General features: G+C 41.8%; 1 protein-coding gene across 1 annotated transcript in view; it reads right to left on the reverse strand.

The window, feature by feature from the left end:
• The window catches only part of HEATR1 (HEAT repeat containing 1), a 64,443-nt gene that overhangs the window by 1,633 nt on the left and 44,118 nt on the right, over nt 1–18,692 (reverse strand). The window contains 13 exon segments of the mRNA XM_047702530.1: nt 716–824; nt 2,852–3,010; nt 3,545–3,699; nt 4,177–4,345; nt 4,430–4,534; nt 4,689–4,823; nt 4,974–5,132; nt 6,483–6,633; nt 7,549–7,838; nt 8,351–8,491; nt 9,106–9,229; nt 9,328–9,374; nt 12,408–12,568. Of these exon segments, the coding sequence (XP_047558486.1) occupies nt 716–824; nt 2,852–3,010; nt 3,545–3,699; nt 4,177–4,345; nt 4,430–4,534; nt 4,689–4,823; nt 4,974–5,132; nt 6,483–6,633; nt 7,549–7,838; nt 8,351–8,491; nt 9,106–9,229; nt 9,328–9,374; nt 12,408–12,568 (1,905 nt within the window).

Raw genomic sequence — 18,692 nt, forward strand, 5'->3', positions numbered from 1 at the left:
AGTGATGCCCCTCATCCAGGACATAAGAAACCGAGGTGAATGTACTTTTAGAAAAGTAACGAACCACTAAAATGAAAAAGTGTCTGTCTACTTGGCTCTTTCAGCCTTGCTGAGTAAGACCTGAACGCTTCTCCCTCGGGCTGCATGATGGCATGAGTGCCATATGTCCACAAGTGCACACAGCTGGATTCCAACCCTACTTCTACCTGTCCCACTTTATTAGATTCTTATAAAGCCTCTAGTTTCTTCCTTTATGAGAACAGGGATAATGGCCTATAGCCCATCGTGAGGATTAAATGAGATCCTGCATGTAGAGCATGGAGTAAATGGTCATTACTAACAGGCAGCTCATCCGCTGCCACCTTAATGGCACTAGACACTCTGCTAGAATAGCCCTATGTCTGGGGACCAGGATACTCAAGGATATAAACATCCAAGGTTGATGAAAAACCATATAGGGCGATCTTACCATCATAACACCAAAGTACAGGTAGTGATTACAGTGTAAACGAAGTTTCTCATGAACACCTAGTGGTCCCCTAACGTGCTCCCACCCTACTCAAAACAGGAACTCCACCTCCCGCGTCTGCAGCGGGAGATGCGGTGTAGGAATAAGATTGGAGCCAAGGGCTCACCCCATTCTATCCACATTCCCATTATCACTCAGTACATTTTCACAGAATTTTACTCTATTTCTTAGTAGTTTAGGAATTACCTTCCATCAATTCAGCTAAGAAAGGAATGGACTCTGGTAGCAAGACAATATAATTCTCCTTTAGTTTCTCAGCCAGCGCTAACACGGTAATCAGAGCGGCAAATCGAACCTGAAAGGGATAGAGGTAAAGAATGATGATTTAATATGAGCAACCTTCTACAAACCAGTGTTTTTTAAGTGTCTTCCAGTGTTGCAGGGCCCAATGCGAATTTGTTTTTATAACATTTTCTCCACACCCCCTCCTACCGGAGAGAGCACCATGCCTGTGAGTGCAGGTGGTGGGAGGCTGGGGTAGAGACAGAGAAAGAATCTTAAGCAGATTCCATGTGGAGCATGGTGCCCAGTGTGGGGCTTGTCTCATGACCTTCAGATCAGGACCTGACCTGAAACCAAGTCAGACGCTTAACTGACTGCACCACCCAGGCACCCCCACGTTTTCCTTTAAAAATAAAATGCTACACACAAACTCAAGAGTGTCATCCCAAATTTATGTATGCTGGAACTCAGTGGCTCGCCTGGCTGTTGGAGATGATGCTGGCCTGGCTGAACAGCATCCCTGATCACCTCAGAACCCTGTGTCACCACTATAGTTGTGGGAGAGGCTGGGCACTGGCTCTGGTCTCATGCTCAGCACAGAATTAAAGTTTGGGTGTCTCACATGACTGGTCTACGAGAAGTAATGCAAGTGGTTGTCAGGCACTCAGTGATTACCTTTAAAAAAACAAAAGATTAGATAAATAGATTTGTTAATTAATTATTGCATGAGCAAGAGCACCAGCGCCCCCCCCCCCCCGGGGGGGAGTTGCCTAGGAGAAGGGAGAGGGAAAAGTAGGTTCCCTGCTGAGCTGGGAGCCCAATGCAAGGGCCAAAAGCATGTTTAATGGACTGAACCAATGAGGTGCTCCAGTGATTCAGCTTAAAATCAAAGCTGTACCAGTCTTCTAGTTTTGGATCATTTAAAAAAATATTCGGATACAGCAAAATGACTTAAGCATCTGTAACCACCTACGTTCAAACCAGACTTTCTTGGTATTATACAGTCATAAATTTCATGCTGCAACTTTGTAAGAAGCTGCAATTTAAAATCTGGGGGCTCGGGGTGCCTGGGTGGCTCAGTGGGTTAAAGCCTCTACCTTCGGTTCAGGTCATGATCTCAGGGTCCTGGGATCGAGCCCCGCATCAGGCTCTCTGCTCAGCAGGGAACCTGCTTCCTCCTCTGTCTACTTGAGATCTCTGCCTATCAAATGAATAAATAAAATCTTTAAAAAATAAAATAAAATCTGGGAGCTCATGAAAATAGCTTCATGGTTTTCTTTGTTCTAATAAATAAATATTATGAATTTCAAGTACAAAACCTTTCAATAAAATTTGCTTTGGTGGGCACCTGGGTGGCTCAGTGGGTTAAAGCCTCTGCCTTCAGCTCAGGTCATGATCCCGGAGTCCTGGGATCGAGCCCCACATCGGGCTATCTGCTCAGCGGGGAGCCTGCTTCCCTTCCTCTCTGCCTGCCTCTCTGCCTACTTGTGATCTTTCTGTCAAATAAATAAAATCTTAAAAAAAAAAAAAAAATTTGGTTTTATTCACTGAGGCTCCTGTATGATAATTAGAGAAATGGTGATTCTCTGCTAACCAGTTTGAAAACACTGACACTCAGACATGGGATTTTAATTTCCACTCATCCTCACGCAGGCCAATGAGCTGCTTACCTTTCACGATTCCACAAAATCCTAAGCCTGATAGATTACAATGAAGATAATACACTGCTCTAGCTCAAAGGAATATTCCGTGGCAAACTGAAAGACTGTCTCTGGGAACACAAAGACACTTAAACAGTGGAATTTAGGTTAAACAGAGGAATTCACGTTTTCTCAAAATTTAGAAGTATTTACAAAATGTTAGTACTTTGGTCTAACACACTGCGGTGGGGAGAGAATTTCTGTTATTTATAAATAGGGTTTAAGTAAAAACCAAAAATTTGTCAGGCTCAAACTTATGCCTCACAAGCATCCTCTAGTTCTACAAGACAAGCTGTGTCCCTGCAGATTTACCAGGGTCCTAATATCCTTGACTGCTTTAAGGTTGTTCAGATTGTATGGTGAACACACAGCTTCAATGCTTGTCAACCACGGTTCCTACCTTGGGTGAGGAGTCTCTGGTCTTGAGCAGAATCTGGTAGTTCAGCGGCTTCCAAAGGGAGTCATCTGCCATGGCCACGGAGAACTGCGCGATGCAGGGGATCAGGTGCTTCGTCACCCGCTCCTGGAAGCGTGCGTCCCCTCCCAGCTTGTTTTCTAGCTATGAAGAGGGAGAGACAAGGACTTTGAGCAACAAGTCTTTCTGCTTGAAAAAATACCCAATGTATAAGTAATTTTTCACTCTCTTTCATGATGGCAGCAGGCTCAAAACCCAGGTGTAATTCTAGTACTCTCTCTAGAACAAATTTACCATCTTTTGGAGCTCAGACGCTCCTAACCCTTAGCATCACTCCTTTCCCTCCAGCAGAACAGCTGACAGGAGTTCTTCCAGAGAGCAGCAAGTCCTAAAACATTCTCAATAAATTCAAGTTTAGAAAATTAAAAATCTAACCATGGTGCCTTATATCATGCCTTTCATTTGAAAAATTCAAAAGTAAGACTTAGTACACACCACTGTGAAGAGAAGTTCCTTCCATTCAAAATGAAAATCAATTTTGAAATAAAAATTTCATTAAAAAGTCTGATTAAAACCCAGCAGCTGTAATTTTTAGTAGATGTTAAAATCTAGTAACACTTTAACAGGGATGGCGGCTTCCTCATCGTTTGTCAAAAAGAGATGGTTCTGTTTGGTTACCTGGTCCACCAGGGGCATCATCAAGGCCTCTGCTCTCTCTTTACTGATAAAATGCTGAGTGTCAAAAAGGAAGATTTTATACAAACAGTTCAAAATAAACTGTAAGAGTAAGCAACACTTTTCAGGGTCCTTGTCAGAGTCAAAAAACGCTTCATCTGTAGATAGAGAATAAAAGTGAAAAATTTTCACAATTTAATCGCCAATGTTTAAATTCAAATCACTGTTAACACCGCAAACAACGGTATTTCTAAAATGAAATCAATCAGGATGAGGGCACAATATGAATGGCTCTGGATACATAACTTCTTAGGAGAAGATTCTCAGCTGAGATCAGTTAGTTTGGCAAGTTCAATTAGCAGCTGTCAAGTGGGTCACTGGGCAGTGCGCAGTGCGCCAGTCTGAACATCTTACAGTTCCTTTCAGGAACTTACAGTTAGCGCCCATGTGCTTTATTCTCTCTCCCAAATGCATCAGTTGACCATAACACGCTTTCATTACCCTGAAACAAAACACTTCAATGCTGTCAACTGACCATGAAGTAAAAACTTCACCTTCCTTACACTTACACTTACTGTACCGTGTGTAAGGTAGCAAGAGTAAAGGTGTCCACTGAACTAGAGTCCGCTACCAACCTGTTTTGGAGATGTTCACCTGGTTCAATGTGTCAGCGAAAGGCTTTACCAAGTGGCCAGCAAACAGAGTAAAAAGCCCTTTCAACTTTTCAGCAATGCAATCCGCCAAGTTGTAAAATGTCAACAGTCTGTCCTTTGGGGCATCCTCTGTTTTAGCCCAATCAAATAGCTAAAAAGATAAAGTGGGATTACTTTATTTATCTTGTACCGTTTATATCTGGATACAAAGGAGACGTGGGAGAAGAAAGCCTACCTTGAAGAATAGCGGCCTGAACGTGACTTCAGAAAGTTTTACAACCATGGCTACTAGACAGTCAATGATATAATTTTCTGTTTTTCCCACTTCCTCCAGATCATTCTGAAAACAAAAGAGCATCTGATCTATTAGCCAGATTACTGACATCTGGCTCTCAATAACTTTCACAAATAAGACAGGTTACACAGCTAGATTTTTCTCTGGCTCTTAAACAGGCAGATAACTTTAGGATTTGGGGAAGAGGAAATAAGCTTACTTCAGGGTGTTGTGCTCGGAAGTCCAGGGCTTTCAAGAAAAACGTGGTCAGCTGAGACTGATGGGAGGTGAGCTCTTCCTTCTTCATGACCCCAATGTGCTCTTGCAGGATGCTCATAAATGGACCCATGTGGTTCTACCAGTGACAGAGTAAAGAGATGTGCCAATTTTTAATATTCTCAGAGTTCATTAATGCATTAAGGAATTAATCTTCTTTAAGGGCAAACTTAAGAATTTTAGTACTTTATCTCCCTTCTCCAAAGTCTAATACCCAGTATGATCTAACCTTCCAGTTCTTCTCAATTTGCTTGTATGTTCTGTTGACTGCTGGCAATAAGACTCGGGGTGAGAGTGTGGTAGCCAGTGTCGTCTTAAGGGATATGACACGGACATTAGCTTGTGAGGCAGAAACCATTTCACTAGTGATTTTCTCCAAATGAACTACCTACAGGAATATAAAAAGAGTGATCAAAGCCAGTATTAGAACTCACTGACAATGTCTGCACACTTACAGAACTCAGTTCAGATGCTAGTGGTTGCCGAAAGCTCAGTGCGCTTCACACAGAATTCCTTTTAAAGCCAGCCCTGAACATCTGTAGAGAAAAATGAATAGATGCCTCTTTCCCAGGTGGGAGTCAGGGATGTAGGTACATGGTGGAAGGCAGAAGGACACAAAGCACGCCCACTGTTTTTTTTTAAAGATTTTATTTATTTATTTGACACAGAGAGAGTGATCACAAGTAGGCAGAGAGAGAGGGGGAAGCAGGCTTCCCACTGAGAAGGGAGCGCATTGCTGGGCTTAATCCCAGGACCCTGATTTCATGACTTGAGCCGAAGACAGAGGCTTTAACCACATTGAGCCACCCAGGTGTCCCATTCCCACTGTTTTTTCTGTTTTTGTTTTTTTTAGAGGACAGGAATGCAGAGACCATGAGAAAGTCCAGTTCTTCCTAGAAAGCCCCTCAGAGGGGTGCCTTCTGGGTTAAGCCAGTGGGTTAAGCCGCTGCCTTCCGCTCGGGTCACAATCTCAGGTCCTGGGATCCAGCCCCGCATTGGGCTCTTCACTCAGCAGGGAGTCTGCTTCTCTCTCTCTCTCTCTCTCTCTCTGCCTGCCTCTCTGCCTGCTTGTGATCTTTCTCTGTCAAATAAATAAATAAAATCTTAAAAAAAAAAAAAAAGCCCCTCAGATGCAGTGGTCCCTTTCTGTAATTTAAATCTTGGCTATAGAGTGTGTGAATCAGCTAAGTAATTTTCACCATGGCAGTTAAGGCTCCTAACCTCATAGATGGCAAATGACAGAACAGAACAAGGATCATTTGGGGGCATTTTCAGTTAGAAATGTCACTTGCCCACTGCCTGTCTGCCAAGTATGCAGTGAACTACGACAGAGGAATCCTGCTTTGAAAGATACCTTACGATTAAAAAATCCTTCATGTTAGAAACAGGGCACACCAATTCCTGTAAGAATTAATAAAATGCAGCTCTACCAGCCTAATGCCAAAAATCTCATGGCAGGGAGGCAGAAGAAAGGCAATAAAACACATTCTGCAAAATCGAAAGAGATGAGCCTTGCAAGACAGCAATAACCGTATCACGGTCACAATCAAGCAGGTGGGACAATGGGAGAGAAAAAGGGAACTTTTACTAAAAAGGCAAGACAGCTTTCAGAAATAAGAGCCTTCCGCGAAACAGAAACTAAAAACTTAAAGAATAAACAATATTGTTAGCTTTGTAATTTGCCCCCTTCTCCCGCCCCTGCCATCTCAGACAACATGTTGAGGTCACTGTGGCTCACCTGTGACAGGACCCCTTCTAGGTAAGGGCTGATGAAGTGTGGGAGGGTCTCCACAACCTTCTGTAGGGCCGCCAAAGCACTGAGCAGATAGACCTCACCAGCGACCAGCTCGCTGGTGTTTTTCATTGTTGTCAACAATGATGGCATCAGGCTAAAATGAGAAAACGACTTGTAGAGTAACTTTAAGAAGAAACAGAATGGAGTAGAAGTCATGAAAAAATCCAAACTGTGCCTGCTATATCACCTCACCGCACAGTCCACAAAACGGTGTCTGCACATGTTATGAGCCCAAGAGCAAGAGATCTCCCAGTACCCATGGTTACACAGTCATTTTTAAAAATAACAGGGTCTCTCTTGGGGCGCCTGGGTGGCTCAGTGGGTTAAAGCCTCTGCCTTCAGCTCAGGTCATGATCTCAGGGTCCTGGGATCGAGTCCCACATCAGGATCTCTGCTCAGCAGGGAGCCTGCTTCCTCCTCTCTCTGCCTTCCTCTCTGCCTACTTCTGATCTGTCTCTGTCAAAGAAATAAATAAAATCTTTAAAAAATAATAAAAAAATAAAAAAATAAAAATAACGGGGTCTCTCAATTTAACATTTGCTATGTGTCAGGCACTGTGTGAAAACCCTTACACTCATGGTCCCACCAGAATCCCATGTGGGAGGTATAATCTTGGTTTTAGAGATGGCAAAGCTCTAATAGACTAAGTAACCTGCCCAGGGCTGCGCAACTAGTAAATACCAAAGCCAAGGTCAAAGTCAGGAGCATCCAACTTCAGAATGTGGGTGGCAGGATGCAGCTTTTGCCCAAAGAGATGGGGCCCTCTAGAGGGACTTTACCCTCTACACCCTAGTTACAGCAGGCCAAAGGGGAATGAAAAATCAGGGGACAATAACCATCATAAAGGGATATGATAATGTTGTAGGTTTTAGCTTGAAGCAAAGATCACGTCTATAACTAATGTTACATAACTTTTACTTAGAGGCAAAAAAGCCACTAACGTACTATTTTTCAACATGTACCAGAAACCCAAAGTGACGGTTCCCGTCCCAGGTCCCAGTCAGCCCACCTGGGAAGCTGGGGGATGGCCAGTGCTTCCAGAGTGGAGGCCACCTCGGCCACACACAGCAGAGCACTCCCCAAGACATTCTTCTCTTCTTTCATTTCCGGTGCAATCAGTTTCACTGCAGTGTTCAGCACTGGGACAAAATGTTCTGGATTTTCTGCACCAAAATTCTTGCATAAAATCTTCAGGGTATACAATGCTGTCTGTCTGTTTACTGCTTGTTCTTCTACTGTCTTTTTTTTATGCTGCACAATGGCCAAAAGGACCGGAACCAGTTTGAGGAAACGATAAACCTGAAGAAGTCAGCCAAGATTTTCATATAATTAAAGCTGCAAAATAAAACACTAGTCCATTTTCCCACTTTTACTGTTTGAGACCGTCTAAATGGAAATCAGACCAGGACGTCCTATGCCAAACAATTCTACACAAGCAACTGTTTCCCCACCTGCTTTATTTACCGCTGAGCCAGTGAATGTGCTTGTGACCAATTTCGGACGTATTTATCTAAAGCACCCTACCTGTCTGGAGCAAAAAAGGATTAGAATTATGCTAAAGCAGTATGCTAAACCACAACATCTGGTCTGTATTACCAAGAATTCCACTAGGCTGAGATTCCATTCTAAGAACTCTTATCACAATTCCTATTAGAATTAACATCACATGTTAGAAACACACCTCATGGCATTATGTCCAGATAATGATACACTTATTTAAACTGTACCACTGGATGAACTTAGGGAGTTAAATGCAGTGCTCCGATAAAGCCAAGAATGGTAAATGGGTCCGGCGTATGGTCTCCACTTACAATTTTCTTTTTCCAGGATATATTCTGCTGTAGCTTATTGTTCAAAAGATCCAGTGCTTTCCGGCGGACAGATGGCAATGGGTTATCCAGCAGCCCCCTGATCACAGCAATGAATGTCTCTGTGGGCAGCAAGGCATTGACCTAGACGGCAGTTTCACAATGAATAAAAAATTTTTTAAAAAGGAAGATCCATTCAGAATAAGACAGACTTCTATTCACTGCAGAGCTTCTAGGTTCCAGGCACTTAGAGATCCTTTTTCTTATTTCTTAGACTAACCTTTCAGAGAGGCATTACTAACCATGTTTATTTAAAAAAGGAAAAAAGGCTGATGCTAAGAGTAAGTGAACTGTTCAAAGCCTTGTAGTTAGATTTTGAACAGTGATCCTAATGTCAAGGCCAGTGATATTTCTAGTATCCCCCAACACTCTACCTAAAGAGGTATTTTTCTATTTCACTTGAATAAAGTGGAACATAATACAGTATTAGATGACTGAATATTCAAAGCATATGAGACACATGTTCTGAGACAGAGACACATGTTCTCATAATTGGTAGGGAAACAATCCTTTTACAGATGAATTTCTTTCTAGCCATCAAGGGATTCTTTTCTAAGAAAAATAGTGAGCTGCAGTATATTAAGAAAAGTCTATCGCTAAGTTTATTTTTTAAGTAATTAAACTTTGTATGTCAGATCATTTCACGATGACATAAACAGTCAACAAAACACAGGGGATGGGGAGAAATGAAAACCTACCTTATCTAACATGTCGTAAGCTTTGCTCAGCAGTGCCCGCCAAAATTTCACAGTTAGTTTGTCTGCATTTTTCTCCATGGATTGTGCTACAGCATTAATATAGCCAAGAACTGTTTCCAGCAACCTAAAACAAAGGAGACTCATATGAGAATTTTGTGCACGATGCTCGGCTTTTTGATAGAAGGTTGGAAATTATTTCCAAGTTAAGAAAAAGTAACATACCTCTGTTCAAGGCCTTTTAAGACCTGAGGACCACCACTTTCAACTACCTAATTTTTAAAGAAAACATCGTATCATCAGAACAGTATGGACATTAGTAATAACATCATTTGAGGTAAGTGCAGTAAAACTCAGCTATCTAAGACTATTCAGTTCAAACTTCCCAGGGGCTGTTTTCTGACATTACAATTTAATCAGGTTCAGATTATCCCCATCATACTTTAATAACTCTGGTTCCCCTTACTTTAGCTATTCTATGCATATTTTATTATATTTTATACTAATTTTGTGAAATTTTATGAAATGCTTTCCTTAGCTCTTAGCTGATTTTAAGACACTGAACACTACAGATACAGGTGTAGTCCCGTGTACTGCTCCCTCTTCCCTTCTCCCAATACCCCCAGCCCTACCAACTTGAACCTGCCGTTAAATGAAGTCAGAGTACACAGCAGTTGGCAATGTGCTTTTCTGGGAATATGGGAGTTCTGGGATCTGTCTATGGGAACTCATGTCGTCCTAGTGCTTATTTAACGGCACACAGTGCTCCCTACATACACCACAGGACATACCATGCCGTATCTGCTCGTCCACCTCTGTTTACCATGGACATTTTGGTTTATGTCCATGTCTTCTGCTGGTAAGAACATTAGAAAAGAACATTTTTGTTTATCTCTCTGAACAAGCGGGCCCCTTTCTGTAGGGCACATACCCAAGAAAGGGAATGGCTAGATCAGAGGAGATGCACATCTCCAACCTGGAGACTGCCGCGTGCTTTCTGAAGTCCCTGTTCAGAGACCTTACCCATCACTGTGGACACAAATAACCGTGTCCCCACAGCCTTGCCACTTCTTGGTAGAAGAGCTTTTAAATTTTTGCCAATCTGAGGGACATCAGAGTGGCATTACCATTTAACCTGCAATTTCCTTCCTACTAGGAACGGTACTCGTTGCATATTAATTGGCCATTTCTGTTCCCTTTTTAGTGAATTCATATTCTCTGCCAGATGTTCTTAGGGGAACTGAATTTATGAACTTTGTATCTGTGGCTTTCTTTTCATTTTGTTTATGGTGGCCTTTTGTTGAACTGAACTTTTAAATTAATTCTCCATCCTCTGGTTACACTGTTCTCAATTTTCTTCTAAGTGTTCCTTTTCACAATCTACTTAAAATTATCTTCTGTATACAGTGTGAGATCAGTCTTCCTTCCCCAAATGGAAAACAAACCCTGGTGGCTCTAGTTATAGGACAGTTCTCTTTCCCCACCTACTTCGCAAAGCTCCCGCCACATCATCACCTCCCTTGCCTTTGCACAGGTGTGACCCCTCCGACTGCTTGTGCACCGCCACTGTCCTCGGCAGACGGATCCTCAGGAGTGTCCACACTAACCCCTATCAAGCAAGCCTGCAAAACGAATTACTAGCTCTAGGAGTTTGGTGACCATGTTTTCTGATTCTTAGGCTCCATTCTTTTGCGGAATAGAAACGGCAATGGGACAGGACAGGACATCCTCCTTGTTCCAGACTTTACAATGTCTGTTTCATTAAGAAGTGTGATATAAACCAGTTTCTGGTATCTTCATGAGGCCAAGGAAGTTCCCATCCATGTTGGAGGCTAGGAGGATTTTTCTTAAACCATGATAAGTACTGATTTTATCTAATGATTTCTCTATAAATTCTTCAATTGTCATATGGTTTCCCCTGTTGACCTGCTCATGCAGTAGACACAGAACAGACTTTCTAATGTTCAACCACTCCGATGTTCCCAATCCTTCCTGTGTGTAAAGTTTAACACACAAACAGGAAGACATATAAATCACAGGTACAGAGCTTGCTGTATGCAGATAAAGAAAGAGCCTGCAATTAGAAGCACTTCAGAATCCTTCTTCTACCTGATCTCATTACTACTCTCTCCCTCCTTCCCAAAGGTAAACACGGTCCTTAATTCTAACACCACAGATTTGTTGTGCTTATTTCTCAACTTTACACAACTGCAATTAGGGAGTATTCTTGTGTGTCTGCCTGTTTTCTATTACCTTTTTGAGATTCACTCGTGTCCCTTTATGACGACGGACACTTCATCTATTATTGACACACACCTGGCTTGCTGCCAGTTCTGGGCTACCACAACTACTGCTCTCATGGGAGTTCTCCTCAATGTGTTTTAGCACATATGCTAAACGTTGGCTCATATGTATGTTTCTGCTGGGTGCACAGGCATACCTCGAAGATTCTGTAGGTTCAGGTCCTGACCAGCACAATAAAGTCATCACAGTAAAGTGAGCTGAATGAACTTTCTGGGCATGTAAGTTTCCCTGGGCATGTAAGTTATATTCATGCTAACTGTAGTCTATCACATGTGCAATAGTATTGTATCTAAAAAAAGAAACAATGTACATACCTTAGAAATACCCTATTGCTAAAAAATGCTAACCATCCCCTGAGCTCTCAGCAAGTCATCATCATTTATCACAGGTCACCGTACTAAATAAAATGAAAAAGTTTGAGGTGATCAATTGCTGTTGGAAAACTGATGCATGAGGCCACAAGCCTACAATTTGTAAATAAAAAAAAAAAAATACACATAGCACCTGTGAAGCACAGTAAAACGAGGTATGCCTGTGTACCGCTTGAGAGTGGAACTACGGAGTGGCAGGGTTTACATGTGTACAGCCGTAACAGATCATGCCAAACAGTTTATGGTAAAGTCTACTGTATTTTTCTTATCTTTAAGGGCTGCCTCATGTTTTTATATTTGCCAATCTCTTTTTACTAATTTAAATGATAGTTCCTTAAAAAATATAATTTTTTCAAAATAGTTCCTTCAAAAAAATAATTTTTTCATAAATACATTTAAAAAACAGTGGCGCCTGGGTGGCTCAGTGGGTTGAGCCGCTGCCTTCGGCTCAGGTCATGATCTCAGAGTCCTGGGATCGAGCCCCACATCGGGCTCTCTGCTCAGCAGGGAGCCTGCTTCCTCCTCTCTCTCTGCCTGCCTCTCTGCCTGCTTATGATCTCTCTGTCAAATAAATAAATAAAATCTTTAAAAAAAAAAAAATAATAAATAAATAAATAAAAAACACATCACCTTTCTGATAAAATGGCTGGAAGCCAGGAGCTGAGACATGAAGGACACGGACAAGAACTTAAAATGCCGCAGTTGCTTGCTAGTGTGAGTGTCTACATTAAAAATCTGTAGCATTTCTTCTTGTGATTCACTTTTAGTTGATACAGCTTTGGGAACAGCTTCTGAAAAAGAACAAGACGACAAGTGACCTCACTCATCTTCATGTGAAATCTTTAGAAAGATATGGATATAAAGAGCATGGTACATGGGATATAATCTTCTGATTGGAATTTGTGAATCTGTCACACCCAGTTTTTCATCTTCTGAATTAGTGAGAGATGTCTATTTATTACCATATCCAAGAGCCCTGGGAGTACAACCAACAAAAAAAAACCCAAGGCAATGGAGACAAGCAAATGAAAGACAAAAGCACTACAAAATGTATCTTTCAGTACTGCATCTATTCCCAATCCTGAAGCCACAGAGGCATTTACTTAGTGGCCCAGGACAGAATAAAGGAAGGGTCTTCTCTAGCTTCAATGTTTAATTAATTCTAAAAGTTCACAGATGTGTCTCCGAAAACTTTGTAGAATCCCATATCCACATTTATCTAATATAGAAGGGTTTGAAGATACAGTAATTAGAAGTCCACAATGGGCCTCTAAGAAAACACTGTCCTAGAGAGTGACTCAAATTGAAGACTTCCTCCATAAACAGGTCACTATATACAGCTCTCCAGGCTGGTCTGTCTCTGCCAGACCTAAGCAGAATGGAGGATCAGACAAGCCACTGCAGGGCCAAATCAGCTAGCTGTACAGAAAATAGTCCCTGTGAACTCCTTGCTGCTCTGCTTCAAAGGGCAGAGAATGAAGAACACATCAAACCCTTTCTTAAACCAAGCTCACTGGTGCTGGAATCTGTGGAATTTTATTCTAGACTCACATACACAGCAAAATTTTAGTATTTATTTATTTTTAAAGATCTTATTTATTTACTTGACAGAGAGTAAGAGAGAGCGAGCACAAGCAGGAGGCATGGCAAGCAGAGGAACAGGGAAAAGCAGGCTCCCTGGTGAGCCAAGAGCCCGACATGGGGCTTGATCCCAGGACCCTGGGATCATGACCTGAGCCAAAGCCAGATGCTTGACCAACGGCCATTGAGGTGCCCCTAGTTACCAAAGTTGTGTTGTTTTTCTTCTTCCTGTCTCTTCACAAATATTTTAATGGGAAGACAAGAGACAGCTATTAAATCCCTGCTAACCTGCTATCATTTTACCATAACGCATCCTGTGCCCCTGGTAACACTCCACAGCCAACACATCCACAGAAGCCCAGCAGTAAAAAAGCCAGTGTGTGAGGAGAGGTGAGCTGAGTCCTGCTTTCTATTTTCCACAAGGACTTGAGAAGACACACAATCATATACTTAAGTTAAAAATTATTAATTTATGAGGGAGGAGTCAAGATGGCGGAGAAGTAGCAGCCGAGACTACTTCAGGTAGCAGGAGATCAGCTAAATAGCTTATCTAAAAATTGCAAACACCTACAAATCCAACGGGAGATCGAAGAGTAGAAGAACAGCAACTCTAGAAACAGAAAATCAACCACTATCTGAAAGGTAGGACTGGCGGAGAAGTAAATCCAAAGCGACGGGAAGATAGACCGCGGGGGGAGGGGCCGGCTCCCAGCGAGCGGCGGAGCAACGGAGCACAAAATCGGGACTTTTAAAAGTCTGTTCCGCTGAGGGACATCGCTCCAGAGGCTTAACTGGGGTGAAGCCCACCGGGGTCAGTGCGGCCTCAGGTCCCGCAGGGTCGCAGAAGGATCGGGGGTGTCTGAGTGTCGCAGAGCTCACCGGTATTAGAACGGGGAAGCCGGCTACAGAGACAGAGCCGAGGAGTGACTCTCAGCTCGGGGTTGCCTTGAACCGGTCGCAGGCTCGGTCAGCTCGGAGCGCGGCCGGAGGCCAGGGTGACGGGAGTCATTGGGCGCTGTTCTCTGAGGGCGCACTGAGGAGTGGGGCCCCGGGCTCTCGGCTCCTCCGGGCCGGAGACCGGGAGGCCGCCATCTTCATTCCCGCCCTCCGGAACTCTACGGAAAGCGCTCAGGGAACAAAAGCTCACGAAAGCAAACCCGAGCGGATTACTCAGCGCGGCCCCGGGTAAGGGCAGTGCAACTCCGCCTGGGGCAAAGACGCTTGAGAATCACTACAACAGGCCCCTCCCCCAGAAGATCAACGGGAAACCCAGCCAGGACCAAGTTCACCTACCAAGGAGTATAGTTTCAATACCAAGGAGAGCAGCAGAATTCCAGAGGAGGAGAAAGCAAAGCATGGAACTCATGGCTTTCTCCCCATGATTATTTAGCCTTGCAGTTAAATTAATTTTTTTTCTTTTCTTTTTCAATTTTTTTTTCTTCTTCTGCTAAATTTTTTTAACTTTTACCATTTTATTTTTTTAACATTTTTTAACTAGTTTATCTAATACATATATATTTTTTTCCTTTTTATACTTTATTGGTTATCTTTTTTTAATTTTTTTTTTCTTTCTTTCTGATCCTCTTTTTATCCCCTTTCTCCCCCCCCACGATTTGGGATCTCTTCTGATTTGGCTAAAGCATATTTTCCTGGGGTTGTTGCCACCCTTTTAGTATTTTACCTGCTCCTTCATATACGCTTATCTGGACAAAATGACAAGGCGGAAAAATTCACCACAAAAAAAAGAACAAGAGGCAGTACCAAAGGCTAGGGACCTAATCAATACAGACATTGGTAATATGTCAGATCCAGAGTTCAAAATGACAATTCTCAAGGTTCTAGCCGGGCTCGAAAAAGGCATGGAAGATATTAGAGAAACCCTCTCGGGAGATATAAAAGCCCTTTCTGGAGAAATAAAAGAACTAAAATCTAACCAAGTTGAAATCAAAAAAGCTATTAATGAGGTGCAAACAAAAATGGAGGCTCTGACGGCTAGGATAAATGAGGCAGAAGAAAGAATTAGCGATATAGAAGACCAAATGACAGAGAATAAAGAAGCTGAGCAAAAGAGGGACAAACAGCTACTGGACCACGAGGGGAGAATTCGAGAGATAAGTGACACCATAAGACGAAACAACATTAGGATAATTGGGATTCCAGAAGAAGAGGAAACAGAGAGGGGAGCAGAAGGTATATTGGAGAGAATTATTGGAGAGAATTTCCCCAATATGGCAAAGGGAACAAGCATCAAAATCCAGGAGGTTCAGAGAACCCCCCTCAAGATCAATAAGAATAGTTCCACACCCCGTCACCTAATAGTAAAATTGACAAGTCTTAGTGACAAAGAGAAGATCCTGAAAGCAGCCAAGGAAAAGAAGTCTGTAACGTACAATGGTAAAAATATTAGATTGGCAGCAGACTTATCCACAGAGACCTGGCAGGCCAGAAAGAGCTGGCATGATATATTCAGAGTACCAAACGAGAAAAACATGCAGCCAAGAATACTATATCCAGCTAGGCTATCATTGAAAATAGACGGAGAGATTAAAAGCTTCCAGGACAAACAAAAACTGAAAGAATTTGCAAATACCAAACCAGCTCTACAGGAAATATTGAAAGGGGTCCTCTAAGCAAAGAGAGACCCTAAAAGAAGTAGATCAGAAAGAAACAGAGACAATATACAATAACAGTCACCTTACAGGCAATACGATGGCACTAAATTCATATCTCTCAATACTTACCCTGAATGTTAATGGGCTAAATGCCCCAATCAAAAGACACAGGGTATCAGAATGGATAAAAAAACAAAAACCATCTATATGTTGCCTACAAGAAACTCATCTTAAACCTGAAGACACCTCCAGATTTAAAGTGAGGGGGGTGGAAAAGAATTTACCATGCTAATGGACATCAGAAGAAAGAAGGAGTGGCAATCCTTATATCAGATCAATTAGATTTTAAGCCAAAGACTATACTAAGAGATGAGGAAGGACACTATACCATACTCAAAGGAACTGTCCAACAAGAAGATCTAACAATTTTAAATATCTATGCCCCTAACGTGGGAGCAGCCAACTATATAAACCAATTAATAACAAAATCAAAGAAACACATCGACAAGAATACAATAATAGTAGGGGACTTTAACACTCCCCTCACTGAAATGGACAGATCATCCAAGCAAAAGATCAACAAGGAAATCAAGGCCTTAAATGACACACTGGACCAGATGGACATCACAGATATATTCAGAACATTTCATCCCAAAGCAACAGAATACACATTCTTCTCTAGTGCACATGGAACATTCTCCAGAATAGATCACATTCTTGGTCCTAAATCAGGTCTCAACTGTTATCAAAAGATTGGGATCATTCCCTGCATATTTTCAGACCACAATGCTCTGAAGCTAGAACTCAATCACCAGAGGAAATTTGGAAAGAACCCAAATCCATGGAGACTAAACAGCATCCTTCTAAAGAATGAATGGGTCAACCAGGAAATTAAAGAAGAATTGAAAAAATTTATGGAAACAAATGATAATGAAAACACAACGGTTCAAAATCTGTGGGACACAACAAAGGCAGTCCTGAGAGGAAAATATATAGCGGTACAAGCCTTTCTCAAGAAACAAGAAAGGTCTCAGGTACACAACCTAACCCTACACCTAAAGGAGCTGGAGAAAGAACAAGAAAGAAACCCTAAACCCAGCAGGAGAAGAGAAATCATAAAGATCAGAGCAGAAATCAATGAAATAGAAACCAAAAACAATAGAACAAATCAATGAAACTAGGAGCTGGTTCTTTGAAAGAATTAATAAGATCGATAAACCCCTGGCCAGACTTATCAAAAAGAAAAGAGAGAGGACCCAAATAAATAAAATCATGAATGAAAGAGGAGAGATCACAACGAACACCAAAGAAATACAGACAATTATAAGAACGTACTATGAGCAACTCTACGCCAACAAATTTGACAATCTGGAAGAAATGGATGCATTCCTAGAGACATATAAACTACCACAACTGAACCAGGAAGAAATAGAAAGCCTCAACAGACCCATAAGCAGTAAGGAGATTGAAACAGTCATCAAAAATCTCCAAACAAAAGCCCAGGGCCAGATGGCTTCCCGGGGGAATTCTACCAAACATTTAAAGAAGAACTAATTCCTATTCTCCTGAAACTGTTCCAAAAAACAGAAATGGAAGGAAAACTTCCAAACTCATTTTATGAGGCCAGCATCACCTTGATCCCAAAACCAGACAAGGATCCCATCAAAAAAGAGAACTACAGACCAATATCCTTGATGAACACAGAGGCAAAAATTCTCGCCAAAATACTAGCCAATAGGATTCAACAGTACATTAAAAGGATTATTCACCACGACCAAGTGGGATTTATTCCAGGGCTGCAAGGCTGGTTCAACATCCGCAAATCAATCAATGTGATACAACGCATTAATAAAAGAAAGAACAAGAACCATATGATACTCTCCATAGATGCTGAAAAAAGCATTTGACAAAGTACAGCAACCCTTCCTGATCAAAACTCTTCAAAGTGTAGGGATAGAGGGCACATACCTCAATATTATCAAAGCCATCTATGAAAAACCCACCGCAAATATCATTCTCAATGGAGAAAAACTGAAAGCTTTTCCGCTAAGGTCAGGAACACGGCAGGGATGTCCGTTATCACCACTGCTATTCAACATAGTACTAGAAGTCCTAGTCTCAGCAATCAGACAACAAAAGGAAATTAAAGGCATCCAAATCGGCAAAGAAGAAGTCAAACTATCACTCTTCGCAGATGATATGATACTATATGTGGAAAACCCAAAAGACTCCACTCCAAAACTGCTAGAACTTGTACAGGAATTCAGTAAAGTGTCAGGATATAAAATCAATGCACAGAAATCAGTTGCATTTCTCTACACCAACAACAAGACAGAAGAAAGAGAAATTAAGGAGTCCATCCCATTTACAATTGCACCCAAAACTATAAGATACCTAGGAATAAACCTAACCAAAGAGACTAAGAATCTATACACAGAAAACTATAAAGTACTCATGAAAGAAATTGAGGGAAGACACAAAGAAATGGAAAAATGTTCCATGCTCCTGGATTGGAAGAATAAATATTGTGAAAATGTCTATGCTACCTAAAGCAATCTACACATTTAATGCAATTCCTATCAAAGTACCATCCATTTTTTTCAAAGAAATGGAACAAATAATCCTAAAATTCATATGGAACCAGAAAAGACCTCGAATAGCCAAAGGAATATTGAAAAAGAAAGCCAAAGTCGGTGGCATCACAATTCCGGACTTCAAGCTC

Source organism: Lutra lutra, chromosome 14, assembly GCF_902655055.1.
Source record: "Lutra lutra chromosome 14, mLutLut1.2, whole genome shotgun sequence".
NCBI lineage: Eukaryota > Metazoa > Chordata > Mammalia > Carnivora > Mustelidae > Lutra > Lutra lutra.